Source organism: Budorcas taxicolor, chromosome 5 (assembly GCF_023091745.1).
Source record: "Budorcas taxicolor isolate Tak-1 chromosome 5, Takin1.1, whole genome shotgun sequence".
In the NCBI taxonomy this organism is placed as follows: domain Eukaryota; kingdom Metazoa; phylum Chordata; class Mammalia; order Artiodactyla; family Bovidae; genus Budorcas; species Budorcas taxicolor.
Genome location: NC_068914.1, coordinates 41,195,752 through 41,211,474, shown reverse-complemented (window position 1 = coordinate 41,211,474; position 15,723 = coordinate 41,195,752). Strand labels below are relative to the sequence as shown.

Below are 15,723 nucleotides of genomic sequence, written 5' to 3'. Positions count from 1 at the left end.
TAACCCAAACTTCGATCACAAGGAGCTAAATAATTTATGGTACAATCTTTCACTGAACACAATGCTTCTGAGATTCATCCATGTTGTTGCATAAAAGAGTAGTTCATTTTATGGCTGAAGAGTATCCCACTGTATGATGTACCACATTTTATTTATCCAGTCACCAGATAATGGACATTTTGGGTTGTTTCTATTTTTGATGATAATGAATAATACTCATGTCTTTGGATATGTTTTTATTTCTCTCAGGAGATACTTACAAGTGAAATCCTTAGATACTTAGGGTCATATGATGAGTTCATATGTATTTAACTTTTGGGGCAGTGGCTGACCTGTTGCCCAAAGTGGCCATACCATTCTGCATCCCTACAAATGATGAATGAATGATCAGCGTATAAGGATTCCAGCTGTTTCATATCCTTGCCAAAAGGTGGAATCGTCAGTATTTTAAATTTTAGCCATTTTATAGTGTATGTACAGTGCTTTTTCACTGTGCTTTAATTTTCATTTCCCTAATAACCAATGATGTTGAGAATCTTTTCAAGTACTCGGTCATTCACATATTTTCTTTTGTGGATTATCTCTTCAAATCTTTTGCCTATTTTTCTGTTGGGCAGTTTCCCTCCTTGTTATTGAATTTAATGAAAGTTTCCTATATTACAGATAAAAGTTTCTGTCAGATATCTTTTATAAATACAACACATATTATTATTTTATGTCAGATATGTTCTATATATATATATAACATATTATATAAAACCCTTTTCTCCTAAAAGGGCTTTTTTTTTTAATGGTGTTTTTCAATAAGCAAACTGCTTTAATGTTTTAAGTTAAATTTGTCAGTTTTTTTCTTTTATGGTTCATCTTTTTTTTTGCCTTAAGAAATTTGCCTATCTCAAGGTCATAAAGATTTTCTCTTATCTTCTTTTAAAAATGTTTGTCTTACATTAAGGTTAATGATCCACTCTAACTTAATTCTTTGTGTATGAAGTGAGGTAAAGGTCATGTTTACTTTTTCCATATAGATATCCACCTATTCCAAAGCCATTTATTAAAAAAAAAAAATACTATCCTGCTTAGTGTTTTTGTAAACAGCAACAACAACAAAAATCAACTGATGTTTTCAATGTGAGTCTATTTCTAGATTCTTATTCCTGCCCATTGACCTCTATGTCTATATGTATTACTTCTTTGACTTATAGATTTTTTAGGAATATGTTTTTCAATTTCCACATATATGAGATTTGCAATATTTCTTCCTATTCTTTACTTCTAACTTAATTCTTCTGTGGTCTAAGAACAGCCTCTAAATGATTTCAATCCTTTCAGGTCCACTGAGACCTGTTTTATGGCTCAGCACAGGGTCTATTCTCCATGTGTGTTTACAAAGCAAGTATTTTATTCTGTAATTTTGAGGAGTGTTCAACAGCTGTCAATTAGGTCAAGTTGACCGACAGTGTTCAAATGTTTTATACATGCTTGCTGATAATCTATTTGCTTGGTTCTAACAATTACTAGAATGAAGTATTGAAATCTCCACCTATAATTTTTATCTACTGTCCCTTTCTATTCTATTAGTTTTGCCTTCATGTATTTTGAAGCAATTCATTTTATTATCAGACAACATATAAAATGACAAATAAAGCAGCAATCTTTCTTTCATATGTAAGATCTTTACAGTTAAGATATACAGCAATTTCCAAACTGAAAAGATAGCAAGCACGAAATTACCAAGTATTTAATCTAAATATATTAAATTATAAAAAGTACTATAAAATTCAAAGAAATTACTCTTCTATATCTAGATAGCATATTTTTCTTAAAAAAAAAAAGTACAGCTATGGACATATGCAATTTAACTTCACTCTCCTCTCAATTCTCTATTCCAAATAAGCTTTATTTGTAAACAAATAATTTTGTCTAGTGTCAACATAAAACAGTTGTTTCCTATAATATATTAAAATAGTTCATATCTTACTGGTTTCATGTTTCAACTGTTAAAAATGATCAATTTTAGGAAAAAATGTGAAAAATAAAGGCAATTTTTTTTAAATCGAGGATAACACGAGGTTCTTAAAATGCATTTTTCACTAGAAGCACAATTATTATGAGTCAAATTCAACACTGCAAACACCAAAGTAATTCTACAAAATGATAATAGCCAAAAAATAATATTACTAAGGGTAAAAAAGACATAAAGCATGACTGAAAAATAGCTTACTCCAATAACCCCCCTCATTATTTTAGAGAAGGAAGAATTACCTTCTCAAGCTGTTTTAAAAGCTCCATAGCCTATATAAGATAAATATATAATACATAAGACAAATATATAAGATAAATACTATCAAAAAATTACAAAATGATCTAACCTATGTTTATATCATAATAACTATAAAAATACTGACATTTTCGCACTCTGCAGTGCCTTTTCGATCACTAAGCCTTGGTCTTGGCTCTCCTCAACTCTACACCTTTGCCCCCATTCATTGTGTTGGTACAGCTTTCTTGTTCATTTGCTCAGTCGTGTCTGATTCTTTGCAACCCCATGGACTACAGCACACGAGGCTGTATATTTTGTGTGAGATATGATCCAATCACTTTATAGGTACTTGCTCATTTGTATGCATGACTACCTCTAAAATTAACACGTAAAGGTTTCAGTTTTTTAAATGCACCTTAAATGATTCAGTTAATGATTATAAATAAAATATCCATTGCCATTTGACTTCATTCTGCTAAAGGGGAGAACATGGAGAGAAAGAGCCTTTGATCCAGGTGTCCCTCAGACAGTTATTTCATTACCCATGATGTAACACAACTTCTGAAATTCAGTTCAAGGTGCCCTTATCAACTGACCAGTCTGTTTCCACAATGCCAAGGCTATGAGCCAACTGCCTAAGTAACAACAGATTCCTTTTAAATAAAAATATGGTTCTGGTATCCCATTAAAAGGTCTCCCAGGTGGCTCAGTGGTAAAGAACCCGCCAGCCAATGAAGAAGACATAGGAGACATGAGACTCGGGTTCAGTCCCTGGGTCAGGAAGATCCCCTGGAGGAGGGCATGGCAACCCACTCCAGTATTCTTGCCTGGAGAATCCCAGGGACAGAGGAGCCTGGCAGGCTAGAGACCATAGCGTCACACAGAGTCAGACAAGACTGGAGAGACTTAGCAGGCACGTATGAATCCCATTAAAAGCAAGTTAAGAATTCTTAATCTAAAACTGAGTTTGAATCTGTGATGTTAAGATGATGCTAAATCCCTTGGACAGCAAAGAGATAAACCAGTCAATCCTAAAGGAAATCAACCCTGAATATGCACTGGAAAGACTGATGCTGAAACTGAAGTGCCAATACTTTGGCCATCTGAGTCGAAGAGCCGACCCATTAGAAAAGACCCTGATGCTGGGAAAGACTGAAGACAGAAGAAGGGGACAACAGAGGACGAGATGGTTAGATGGCATCATTGACTCAATGGAAATGAGTCTGAGCAAGCTCGGGAGATGGTGAAGGACAGGGAAGCCTTGTGTGCTGTAGTCCATGGGGTTGCAAAGAATCAGACACGACTGAGCAAATGAACAACAAGAAAGCTGTACCAACACAATGAATGGAGGCAAAGGTGTAGAGTTGAGGAGAGCCAAGATCAAGGCTTAGTGATCGAAAAGGCACTGCGGAGCATGAAAAAGTCAGTCACCTTCTTACAATCACCAATGATTCAACACTTCTCCTGTTAATCAGGTCAGCATTATTCCCATTTCAGAGACAAAGAGGCTGGGAGGGGTGCTGAGTGACTTGCTCAGCGCTCAGAGAGCCCAATGACAAGCACTGCCTTGCGAGCAGGTCCGAATCCCACTCCTGGCTTCTATCAGCAATCACCCCTGTCCCCAGACACTTCTGAGACAAACAAACACCTGCAAGGATCTTTATATCAGAGACCAAGCTCAGTTATTATGCAACACGAAAGCACAGTTCCTGAAAACAGGATAGACAAATTATTCTCACACATCTTTAAAATATTTTCTACCAAAACTATCAAGAGATCCTTCAAATCTAACAGTTACAGGAACTATTTTTAATAAAAACAAAACCAACCAATATGAGTCTAGTTTCATTTTTGTTATGAGGGTACTGCTCCCCACTCCCAGCCCTAGTGCTCTATTACTACCACAGTTTCTATTTTTTTTTAAATTCAGATTTAATCTTACTGACATGCCAGTTACAAGTAAAAAAAAAAAAAAAAAAAAGTGAAACATACATGAACCTATTCAGTGGGAGTAGGAAACAAGACAGTGTAAAGTGTAAAAGGAAAGAAGACAAAGAATCATAATCCAGTATTATTTTTTGGTAATAACTTCAGTCTTTTATGCCAAAACTGCACATCCAGAATTCTAAAGCAAGGATAACCTAGCAGACGTGCTTGTGGAGGTATGTCCTCTGGGAAGGCATTCTCGCTGAGGTCATGGTTTCCATCCTGGTACACACCAGTTAACTCTGTTCTGTTTTACAGCCAGACAGTACAAGGCAAACATCTTTCAGAAGTCTGTACATACACACCACTGCTGCTGCTGCCAAGTCGCTTCAGTCATGTCCGCAATACACCACTAGATTTAAGTTATAAAATATATCCTTTATCTGGGTCTCCATAACTTAAATTGACTATTTTCATGGGATGGGGGAGGGGATTCAAAGCATAGTTCTGTGGACATGGAGCAACAACAGCAACTGAATAAACCATAACCAGACATGAAATGCTTAAAAATGTTTTGTTTTGTTCTTTAGAACTCGTCTTAAAACAGAGATTCTTACTACAGGATCTATGGGTTGGCTTTAGTATAAGCAAAACAGGCATGTATGTTCATTTTTAGAGTAAGAAGGTACATGGCTAAAATTAGATCCCTAAAGGGGTCCAGATACAAAAGAAAGCTACGAACAAGTGTATGTAATTATCTTGGTGGGGGGGGAACCCTGTAAACTATTGGACAGGGTGCTATTTTATTACCGTATGTGATTTTTAGCCAAAAATTTTTTTTAGAGATTTGATTCCAAATACTCTGGATTATAGTCATCCAAAACTACACCCATTCTTTGCACATGTATTATCTGTGGTAAATAGTACATCTTCAGGCTTCTTTCTTCCACCTAAAAAATTGTTCTCAGAGAATGAAAATACATTTTAAATACCAAAGTTAAGCAAAATTGGAAAGTGAAATTCTTTTTAAGCATAAAATGTATGAATGCACTTCAAGACCAAACTCAAATGAGCTTTATACCGCACAGTCTCCATCACATGCACTGCCTCCTTTAACACAAGCAGATCAACCGGCTCCCCGAAGCTGACTAAACGCGTGGATATGGCTAAACCCAAAGATTTTCTGATCATAAAGAAATATTTCTCATCTTGTTTAACTCATGCCTTCTCTTGTTAAAAAAAACTCTTAAACCTCCTTTAATGTGATCTGAAATTCTGAATAAATTACCAAATACTAAAACCAAATCAAAACTATGATGATTTTGCTCTTGAAAAACTTACTTTGCACATCAGTCCCATGGTATAAACATGATGAGCTTTGTGTCAGCTTGCTAGGCACAAGCTTCAAGAGGAGTGTGCGAGAGGTCACTTCATCGAGTCTACCATGTAGCTTTGTTCTAAAGTGACACATGCTCCCTGGGGATTCTCACTGGGGTTGAAGGAAGAAAGATGTACATGCCTTTCCCCATGAGATTAATGGATGTGTAGGGTTCTACCACAGTGGCTGTAACTTCATTTCACTTTCAGAACTTTCTCCCAGTACTTGCAGTTAAAAATAGTTCAGGCCATGTTGGCCTGGGTTATTTTTATCAGGAAAATAGGGACTAGAAATAGCATTGTAAGTATAGAAAGGAGAGTTGACCACAATAGGATGAAAATGCTCATAGACTTTCAAAAAGTCTTACTGTAGTAAGATGACATGGAAAGACGGGCAGCAGAGGAGAGAGGTACAGGTTGAGGGCAATTCACTGAATGTTAACATGTGAATAATAAATAACAAGCACAATGAAAGGTTTTCTGTCTTGTGCAAGACAGAATAGCATAAAACAGTTCCTTGTCCTTAGAACTTTCTGGAGAAAATACTTCAGGAATAAAAGATACAGAAAGTTTTTGAGAAAAACAAGATCAGTGGAGGATCAGAGTTGAGGGAGGTACGGGGATGGGGAATGGGACTTAAGCTACACGCAAAGGGATGTGGGCAATCTGAACCGTGGGAGCATAAACCAGTCAGAGAGCCCACAGATGTACTGAGAGGAGCGAGAAGGGAAGCAGAAAGGCGGAAAACAGCTGTCTGCACTGATGTATCAGGCATTATTTTTTATATTTTATGGTCATTCTCCCTCAATTTTCTACAGGGGCTTTACTTCCAACAGCAGGTTTAAATGAAGATGTTCTGTTCCTAATTTTATTCTGAAGTTTAATCTAAATCTAGGCTGCAGTCCATGGGGTCGCTAAGAGTCAGACACGACTGAGTGACTTCACTTTCACCTTTCACTTTCATGCATTGGAGGGGGAAATGGCAACCCACTCCAGTGTTCTTGCCTGGAGAATCCCAGGGACGAGGGAGCCTGGTGGGCTGCCGTCTATGGGGTCACACGGAGTTGGACACGACTGAAGTGACTTAGCAGCAGCAGCATGCTTGTCTCTCACGCTGAATCATCCAATTTTCTCCAATGTTTCCCTAAATTTCAGAATCTGTGTAATTCTTTTCACGTGGATTTGTATCTACAAGCCATCTTGAGTGAGCACAGCGCTATGTGGACAGCACCAGAAGCGCCTCAAGACATCCTGCAGGGATCCCACAGCAGCCCCAGGGCGGGCACATGGAGCACAGGAGCCAAGCCGCCAGAAAGCCTCTGGAAAGGGGAGGACGTTGCGGGGAGGTCAGCAGCGGTAGCAGTGAGCACCGCCAGCTTGAAGGAATGTGGAGAAGTAGAGCATGGAACTTTTTTCTTCTGGCTTTGGCTGCGAAAAAAGTGTCAACAATTTCTGCTATAAATGCAAGGTTAAAAAGTGGGGCAAGAGGAGAAATGCAGGAGAGTCAGAGCAAGATAAAATAGTAATTATTTCCTTCCAATTGCTCAAGCCAAAACCTGGAGGTGTCCTCAGCTCCTTCCTTTCTCTCATTCCTCCATCTAATCCGTCAATAAATCTCACTGACTCTGCTTTCAAAATATCTGCAGGTCTGCAGCTACTGCTCTAACGAAAGCCTCCTAGAGCCAAGGCTGCTGCGAGCATTTCCTTCCCGCTTCTCCTGCTTCCACTCTTGCTCCTCCTGTGTACTCTCACACAGCAGCCACCAAGGTCTTCCAGAAAAAACTCTCCAGTGGCCTCCCAGAGCACCCAGCATAGAACCCAGGGCTCTCGCCATGGCTTCAAGTCGAAATACTCCATGAAATGACCGTTTCCCAGCCCCTTCTTCACTGCCCACCTCTATCATGCTCTCTCCCTCTCTCCCTTCACTGTGACCGCAGTGACCTTCTCCTCACTGTTTTCTGAACAAACCAAGCACGTTCCACGTCAGGGTCACAGTTCTGGCGATTTAATACTTTTACTTGGAATGCTCTCCCACGTTTCCCTAGAACCCAGGACCCTTCACCTCATTCAAGTCTTCTGTAAATATATTATTTAACCAATCCTATGTAAAAGAATACCCGCCTTGATCATCACTCGGTCCTTATCCGGTTCAGTTTCTTGTCTTAATATTTACCATCTAACACATCATGTACTTACTTACACATCTCTTTATTAACTCCCTCTCCCCAACCCACACCTCAAGGGGAATTTACGCTCCATGAGAATAGGGGCGTTTTTGTTCCCGTTGTTCAGGTACGCCTAGCTCGGAGGATAGCACCTGTACATAGAAAGTACTCATTTCATATTATCTGGTGAATCAACAAACAAATGAAAAGATTACCAAGACGGGACTCAGAGCATATGACAAGGAGGAGCCATGAGTACATGTATTTTGCTTTGGAAAAGAAACTGGATTGGGGACACTAAATAAAGAAAATGAAAAATCCAAACCTAAGAAAATTTTAAAGTGATTTCTATGAGCAAACTGACAGAAGGTACAGATACTATCCAAGCTCTTCAGAAATAAAACTGTGGGGCTTCCCTAGGAGTCTAGTGGTTAAGAATCGACCTGCCAATGCAGGGGACACGGGTCCAATCCCTGATCTGGTAAGATCGCACACGCTGCAGACCAACGAGGCCTCTGCACCGCAACTCCTGAGCACACTCTCTGGAGCCGTGCTCCACAGCAAGAGGAACCATCACGGTGAGAAGCCCGTGCACCGCAGCCCAGAGGAGCCCTGCTCATCACAGCTGGAGAAAGCCCGGGCGCAAGAACGAAGACCCAGCACAGCCAGAAAGAAATAGGTACATTTTTAAAAAAGAAATAAAAACTGTGACTTGGTTCTGAAAAAGTGTGGTAACTGAAACACAAAACATTCCAATCAAGACGGCAGAACAATTCAGAGTCAAGATTAAGAAATATGGTATCAAACAAACCATTGTACGGGAAGACTCTGGTTAATCATTCGTCAGTTTTTTTTTTTTTAATTGTTTCTTCATTTTGTTTTTCAGAATGGAAAGTTTTTAGCTGGAACAGAAAGAGTCAAGCAAGCTATGAATATGGTTGAATATGATCTGAAGGCCATCCTGTAGTCACAATGTTTCCAGTGCAGAAACAAGGGCAAAGTGGAAAGGGAGGTAGAATACAAATGCAGCATTAAAATGCATCTATGAAACACTGTCCAGGAATGTGTGCAAATGAAAGGCAGACTGAAACAGTGGGTGTTGCTTTAAAAGCCTGAAGAGAAAAATTAAATAAAAACAACTAAGCTGATAACATCAATCCAAAGGCATACTGGGAAGGCTAAGGCTTCAGAAAACATGCTAGAAGATGAACAAAGCCAGATTTCATGCCTGATAGGGGAAAAAGGGGAAAGCAAAGCAGAGAATGAACACATAAATCAGAAACACAGAGCAGGAAGACAGTTCCAACTAGGGAAGTAAGAGACAGTAGGCCTGCTTCAGGGAAAACGGCTTTCACAGCAGAGCAAAAAAAAAGAGGTGAATAAAGAACACCTAGGGTAGTCAGGGAGGAATTAGAGAGAGGAGGAAAATTTTAACTAGACTATCAGATAAGCCAAACAAACCGTAGAGTGATGGGAATAAAACGGAGAAGGAAGTCATAAATGTTCAAGCATAGCCTCAAAAACGGCACAAAACACGCCAAAATCAGTTAAGTGGGAATAGTTAACTTTTATAGGAGATGCGGCATCAAGCTGCAAATACAAGAATGAAGTCAGTCAAAAGTCAGTCAGTTTTGTCACTCACCAGCCCTCTGACCTTGAACAAGTCACTTAACCTCTCTGGGACTTATTTCCTCTCTTTAAAAAAAAGTGTGTGAGAGTGTGTGTGTGTGTGTGTGAGTGTGTGAGAGTGTGTGTGTGTGTAGGGGGAAGTAAAAAATGGGTGATCATTCTAAGTCTTTTTTCCTCCAGCTTATTAAAGAGAGAAAGACAAGAAAAGCAAAGAACTCTTTTAAAGAAAGAAATCAGAAAAGGGGAAATTTTTTTAAATGAGAAAAGTTAACGAGTTTTGCACAGTGCTTTATAGTTAAAAAGTGCTTTTACACGCATGATTATACACACTCCTCACAGGAAGCCTGAGAGACAGAAAAGGCAGCCATCATTTAACACCATTTTCCAAATGGAGTAACTGAGGCTCAGAAAGATTAAGCAACTGGCTCAAGGACACAGAAACCCTGGCAGATCCAGGAGCCAACTCAGGTGTCACCGCAGCACAAAGTCCACTATGCTTCTGACTTCAGATGGCCTCCTCCTGTGTGACTAAGTTTCAGGACATTTCTGAGGCTTAATAGATAGTAGATAAGAGAAGAGTTATACACATTTAAACAACAATCTGTTAATTTAAAATAAAACTCCTTTAGAATTAAAGAAACTACCCTATATGTAAACTAATTCACCATACAGAACGTATTTTCTACAGAGTTGAACCTGTCTGTCACAGCCTACTAAGACTATTCTTTCAGGGGCTTCCCTGGTGGCTCAGTGGTAAAGACTCTGCCTGCTAATGCAGGAGACATTGATCCCTGATCTAGGAGGAAGCCACATGCCTCAGGGCAACTGAGCCCACGCACCACAGCTACGAAGTCTAAGCTCTAGAGCCAGGGAACCCCAACTACTGAGCCCACACACTGCAGTTTTGTTTGGTTTTCTTCGCAGTATCTAAGAGGACTGACACATCTCTGTGGTAGTGATGATAAAGGATCAGGTCGGTCCTTTGCTCTAAAAGCCAGAATCAGCTAGAGCTGCCCAATTAACTGTGGGACTGGTGAAAAATCTCAGGAATACAATCTGCTGCTTATTGGTCTTGTTTTATCACTCCTTAGAGTAAGCTTTAGACAAAATTAGAAAAATACGCATACGATCCTAGCAATTTTATTTTAACAGGCAAATGGTTTCCTTCAGAGTGGTTAGGAAGCTCGTACTGAACAGTTCCTCGTTTCCCCAGGACTTGCATTCCTCTGTATTATTCTTCCTCTACCCCACAAGTTAAAGGCACCTATGATTTCTCGTAGCCCATACAACGTTACTCTTCACAATCAGTAGGCCATGATTCCCTCCTCTCGGACACCACAGCAAGTCGTCTTGACGAAAGAAAGGGTGTGAAAAAGCATTAAAGTCCATTAATTAAAGAATTAAAGGGCAGCTTAAGGGCAGAAAGGAGGAAAATCCCAAAAAAGGACCAGAGAAAATGGAAACTGGAACTCAGTGACTACAATCATGTTCCTGTTTTTCTCCTTCACATTCCTGTCCTTTTTTCATCCTTCCCTTCCAGTTCCTCTTTTAAAGTAGCTGGACAAACAGCGGCCAGATAAGCATACCGGAAGCAGAAACTTGGGAGAAATTGGAAAAAATACCAAATGAGCCACAGCCAATTATAAATTATACATCATCTGATTAGCGGGCCCTGACATATACAAAGACCATACAGAACAGATAATGTAAATGAAGAACATAAAATCTTGGTCAGAAAACCTGAATTTAAGTCCGGGTATGCGGCAGGATTAGAAGGAAATGACAACCCACCCCAGTACTCTTGCCTGGAGAATCCCATGGACAGAGGAGCCTGGCAGGCTACAGTCCAAGGCGTCATAAAGAGTCGGACACGACTGAGAGACTCACTCACACACACACGCTGCAGGATTAAACAAGTGACCTAACTTTTCTAATCTATAAACAGGTATAATATACCAACAACCTAAATATTTTACAGAGCTGCTGTGAAAATCTGAGAAAAATACTGCATATTCAAGGCAAGTACCTTTCAGAGTCACCATCATGTTGTAAAGGACAATAAAATACTTAACTGAAGACCCTCTCTTGCAATCACATTGTTGTTGTTATTCAGTCTGAATATATAGCACCTATATTATGCCTCTCTTAAGAGTTATACTGACTTCCCTGGTGGTCCAGTGGTTAAAAATCTGCCTGCCAATGCAGGGGATACAGGTTTGATCCCTGGTCCGGAAAGATTCCACATGCTATGGGGCAACTAAGCCCGTGGACCACAACTGCTGAAGCCCGTGCACCCCAGAGACCATACTCTGCAACAAGAAAATTCACGGTAATGAAAACTACAGAGTAGCCTCCACTCGTCACAACCAGAGAAAGCCCGCAGAGCAATGAAGACTCAGCACAGCCAAAAATAATTTTTTTTTTTAAAGAGAGAGAGATATACTGAAATAAGCATGATGAGGCAGATAAATTTAACTGGCTTTTCAGTCACTAACTGAAACAAATACTGTATAGTCACCTAATACAACTGTTTATATAGTCCTAATATAAACTACAATTATTCACATACAAGACTAATGCTCTCACAAAATATGTACAGCAAATTTTAGTTCCAATAGTGTGCTAAGCAATCTATACCTTCTCATTTAATATCCTCCCCATATTCAGTATGGTAGAAAAAGCACCAGGCTTGATGTCTGAATGACCTAAGTTTGAATTCCAGCTAGGTTATTGTAAGTGGTAGGTCTTCGCCAGCTAGGAGCTAAAACATCCTCAAACATAAAGTAAGAATAATACTACCCACTTCATAGGATTAAAATTACTGCGACCATGTCTGTATTGAGCCTAAGCTGGTAACAGCACACTGAGTTTGCTCATTATATGCTGGCTGGTAATTTGACTGCCTTCCCATTCCTGAAAGTAAGCATCTTCAATTTCTTTTAGGAATGCTTAAAATCACACAATCAAACAAGATTACCAAAACCTCTCTCATCCAAGAAGTACAATGAAAGGGAGTCCCTGAGACTATTCATAGATCCTGAAACCGTGTCCCTAAAATTAAGGTAAGCAAGCCTAAGATCAAATCTCAAGAGTTTAAAATCCATCGTTCCTTCACATGATCTGGGTAGTCAGGTGATTTAAAACCTCAATGGCCCTTCAGCCACAGGCACTCCCAGGAAAGGGGTGGCTATTTCCTAACAGCCTCCTATTAGGAGACACCTTCCTACGAGCTGGGCTGACTGCTATTCCTTCCCTGAGAAGGACAGTTAAAAACAGGAAGATCGGAGAGAAGAGGATTTAGCTTAATTTGGAAAGCTAAATTAACTAAGAAAAGCAGATCAAGGAAGATTTAGGACACTATCTTTTTCATGACTTCACCTTAAGCTTGTGCCTCAACTACATACATACTTAGGTCAGTTTTGTACTGTTACATTAATACGCCTTCAAGCTTTTCCTGCTCTAGAGTTCACGGCTATATTCAGATTTGGTGCATAATAAAGTTGAAAAATATACATGCATATAAATGAAAATTTCATTAAAGACCAAAGTTGAGGTTTAATCAGGCCCTTGTTTCCTTCCAGCTTAAAGTAAGCGTTCAACTTTTTTTTTTGAGACTGTATGATATTAAGACATGTGCCTTCATCCAACAACGAAGCAGCAGTTCATAAATTCGACTTTACATTGTATTTTCTCACCGGATTTTCATGTTTAGAACTTTCCTTATTGCCTGTGCTCAGCCTTGAGTCACACATAACGACTGCCAAAACCGACGGTGTGACACACACAAAAGAACCACTGGGAAGATCCAGTGTCTGTGTATAAACACCCACGTGTGATAGCCTCTGTAAACAATCTCCTCAAACTCACAATATCGGACAGAGATGGATGGTGGAAGAAGGTGGAGCAGAGTGGCCTGGAGTGGAACTGGATACAAAGAAAAGACTAAGATCTGGGAAGTCAAACGGAAAGAGAGTATAAAGAAGGAAAAGAGTTTATCATTTACCGCACTGAGGAGGGAAGAGGGATTAGACCAGGTAGGAAGCAAATAATCTGTTAGGGAAAAATCTACAATAGTAAAGAGAAAACAAAGAGATTTCATCAAATTGAGACGTTAGAGTGAGCCCTCCCTCATGATCCAATTCCGTATTTTTTTCCAGAAAGCTAAACAGTTCTTTTTCAACAGAGGGATTATACTAACAAAAGCAAATAACGGAAACCTATGCTAAAAATGTAACCTACCTACACAGAGAGGTCTGAAAACGGAAATACTTCTTCTCCTGTTTAGTAAAGGGTTTCAAAGCAGTAGGGACAGGGAGATGGATGCGAGCTCTAAGAGGGGGAGGGGAAGAGCCAAGCTCTTCCTAAATGCAAGGAGTCTTTGGCCTACATGCTTATTTTTAAATGTACCTTTTTGTGATCAGCTGGCAGATTCTTAACTAAACACACAACCTTGGAGCATGGGGGCTTGAAGAGCCGATGCAAACACCAGCCTGAGGTAGAAGCCAGCACTTGCTCTGGGTTGCACTCCGATAATTCCCATCGCGCGGCTACAACTCCTGCGACGTTTGAAGCGACTAAAACAGTGTAATGGACGAGACAAAACAGCAGCGTTCAAGGGGAGCCTAAATTTAGCCAGAAGACCAGACAATTAGACAAAGTGCGTGAACCGGTAGTAGGTGGATGATATCCGTTTTCTCCACGGGTTGCTGCACAAGAAGGAAATCCCTTTTACACACACAAACCGCGTTCCTCGCCCCGCGCCCACCCCTAGCACACACTTACTTTCGTCCGGCCATTGATTTTGTAGTTGCCCAGCTTCCCGTTACAGTGACGGATCAGGTCGTCCATGTTGTTCATAAGCAGCCCGATGGTTTCGCAGCCGGGCTCCTTGCCCTCGATCCAGGTGATCTTATCGCCTCGGATGTCCTTGGACGAGTCGCTCTTCTGGCTGACCAGCTGCCCGTCCGTGAACTTGCCGGTGTCGTGCAGGGCGCGCACCTCGTCGCCGATCTGCTGCCCGGTCTCCTTGCCCAGGAAGTCGTCCACCACGCAGATGCCGTGCTTGTTCATGCAGGGCACGATGTACTCCAGCGCCAGCTTCAGTGCCGGCAGCGGCTTGGTCTGCCCGTTGGGACGCAGGCCGCCGCCGTGGCTCAGCCCCTCGCCCGGCGCGTTACTTGGCGGGTACAGGTTCGCCTTCTCATCGTACAGCGACCGGCCGGCCAGCGGCTCCTCCTTCGCGGGCTCCGCCTCGGCGGCCGCCGCTACCCTACCCTGACCACCCGGGGCCGCGCGGGGCGGGGACGCGGCCGCCGCGGGGTCGGCCGTGGGCTTGGCCTTCGCCTTCGCCTTGGCCGCGTCTCCGGAGGCCCGCGGGCCCGCGGCCTCGACGGCTCGATCCCGGCGCGGCGCCGCCTTCCTGGCCTCCCTGGCTCCGGCGGCCCGGGGCGGCGGCGCGGGGCCCGGCTGCTGCTGTTGGCCCGTTCCGGGGGCAGGAACGTTCTCGCCGACCTGGCACACAAGCTTGTGCTTCTTCCAGTCCTGGCGCTGGTGCTCCTTGCTGCAGTAGAAGGAGCTGCGGCAGCGGCTACAGCGCAGCAGGTTCTCCATCTTCCCGCACAGCTCGCAGTACTGCCGGTCTCGCTCGCTCGGGCTCGGCCCGCCGGGCCCGCCGCTGTCATTGGCCATGGCGGCGACGGCGGCGGCAGTGGAGGCGGCGGCCGAGCAGGAGGGGTGGCGGCCGGACGGCCTAGCCTGGGGCCGGGGAGCGGGCGGAGCGGCAGGGGCCGTCACTGCGCCATGCGCCCGCCGCCCCTCGCCTCAGGAGACCGGCGGCCCGCGCCCTCGGCCCGGCCGCTTCCTCGTCCTTCGGTCGCGCGGCGCAGCGCCGGCCGCCGCCTCAGCGCCTCATCACCGCCGCGGGCTGAGGGAGCGCGGCCTGCGCGGCGGACGGCGACCACCGCTCGGGCACGCGGGCCCGGCGCGCGAGACCCGCCGCCGCCTCAGCGTTCCGGGCGGCCGGGCCCGGCCCGCGGAGCAGCGCAGGGCGTGCGGGCGCCACTCGCTCGGCGCGCTCTGCACGTACACCACGGCCCCGCGCCGACCCGGGCGGGCGAGGGGCGGGGCAGGGGGAGGGGAGGGCCGAAGGGGCCGCCGCCGCGCGTTCGCGCCTGGGCCCGGGCGGCGCCGGGGCCGCCTCCGCGCTCCCGCACTCGGCCAGCCCGGCCTCAGAGCCGCCTCCGGCGCCCCCCCCCGGCCCCGCTGACCCCGCCCCAAGCGGGCTGGGGACGCGGAGGGGCAGGCCCGCGAGGGGCGGAAGGGTGGGGGCCGCGCCGCCGCAGCAGGGCCCGCGCCCCGCACGGTGCC

General features: G+C 43.5%; 1 protein-coding gene across 2 annotated transcripts in view; it reads right to left on the bottom strand.

Annotated features, from left to right (window-relative positions):
* Positions 1-15,200, bottom strand: part of EGLN1 (egl-9 family hypoxia inducible factor 1) — a 49,254-nt gene extending 34,054 nt beyond the window's left edge. For both annotated transcript variants that reach the window (XR_008199329.1, XM_052639345.1), the window contains exon 1: positions 14,140-15,200. Coding sequence is in view for 1 of the 2 variants with exons in the window: in XM_052639345.1 (XP_052495305.1) it covers positions 14,140-15,045 (906 nt within the window). In the remaining variant the exon portion in view is untranslated. The remainder of the gene's footprint in view (positions 1-14,139) is intronic.
* Positions 15,201-15,723: the final 523 nt, after the last annotated feature.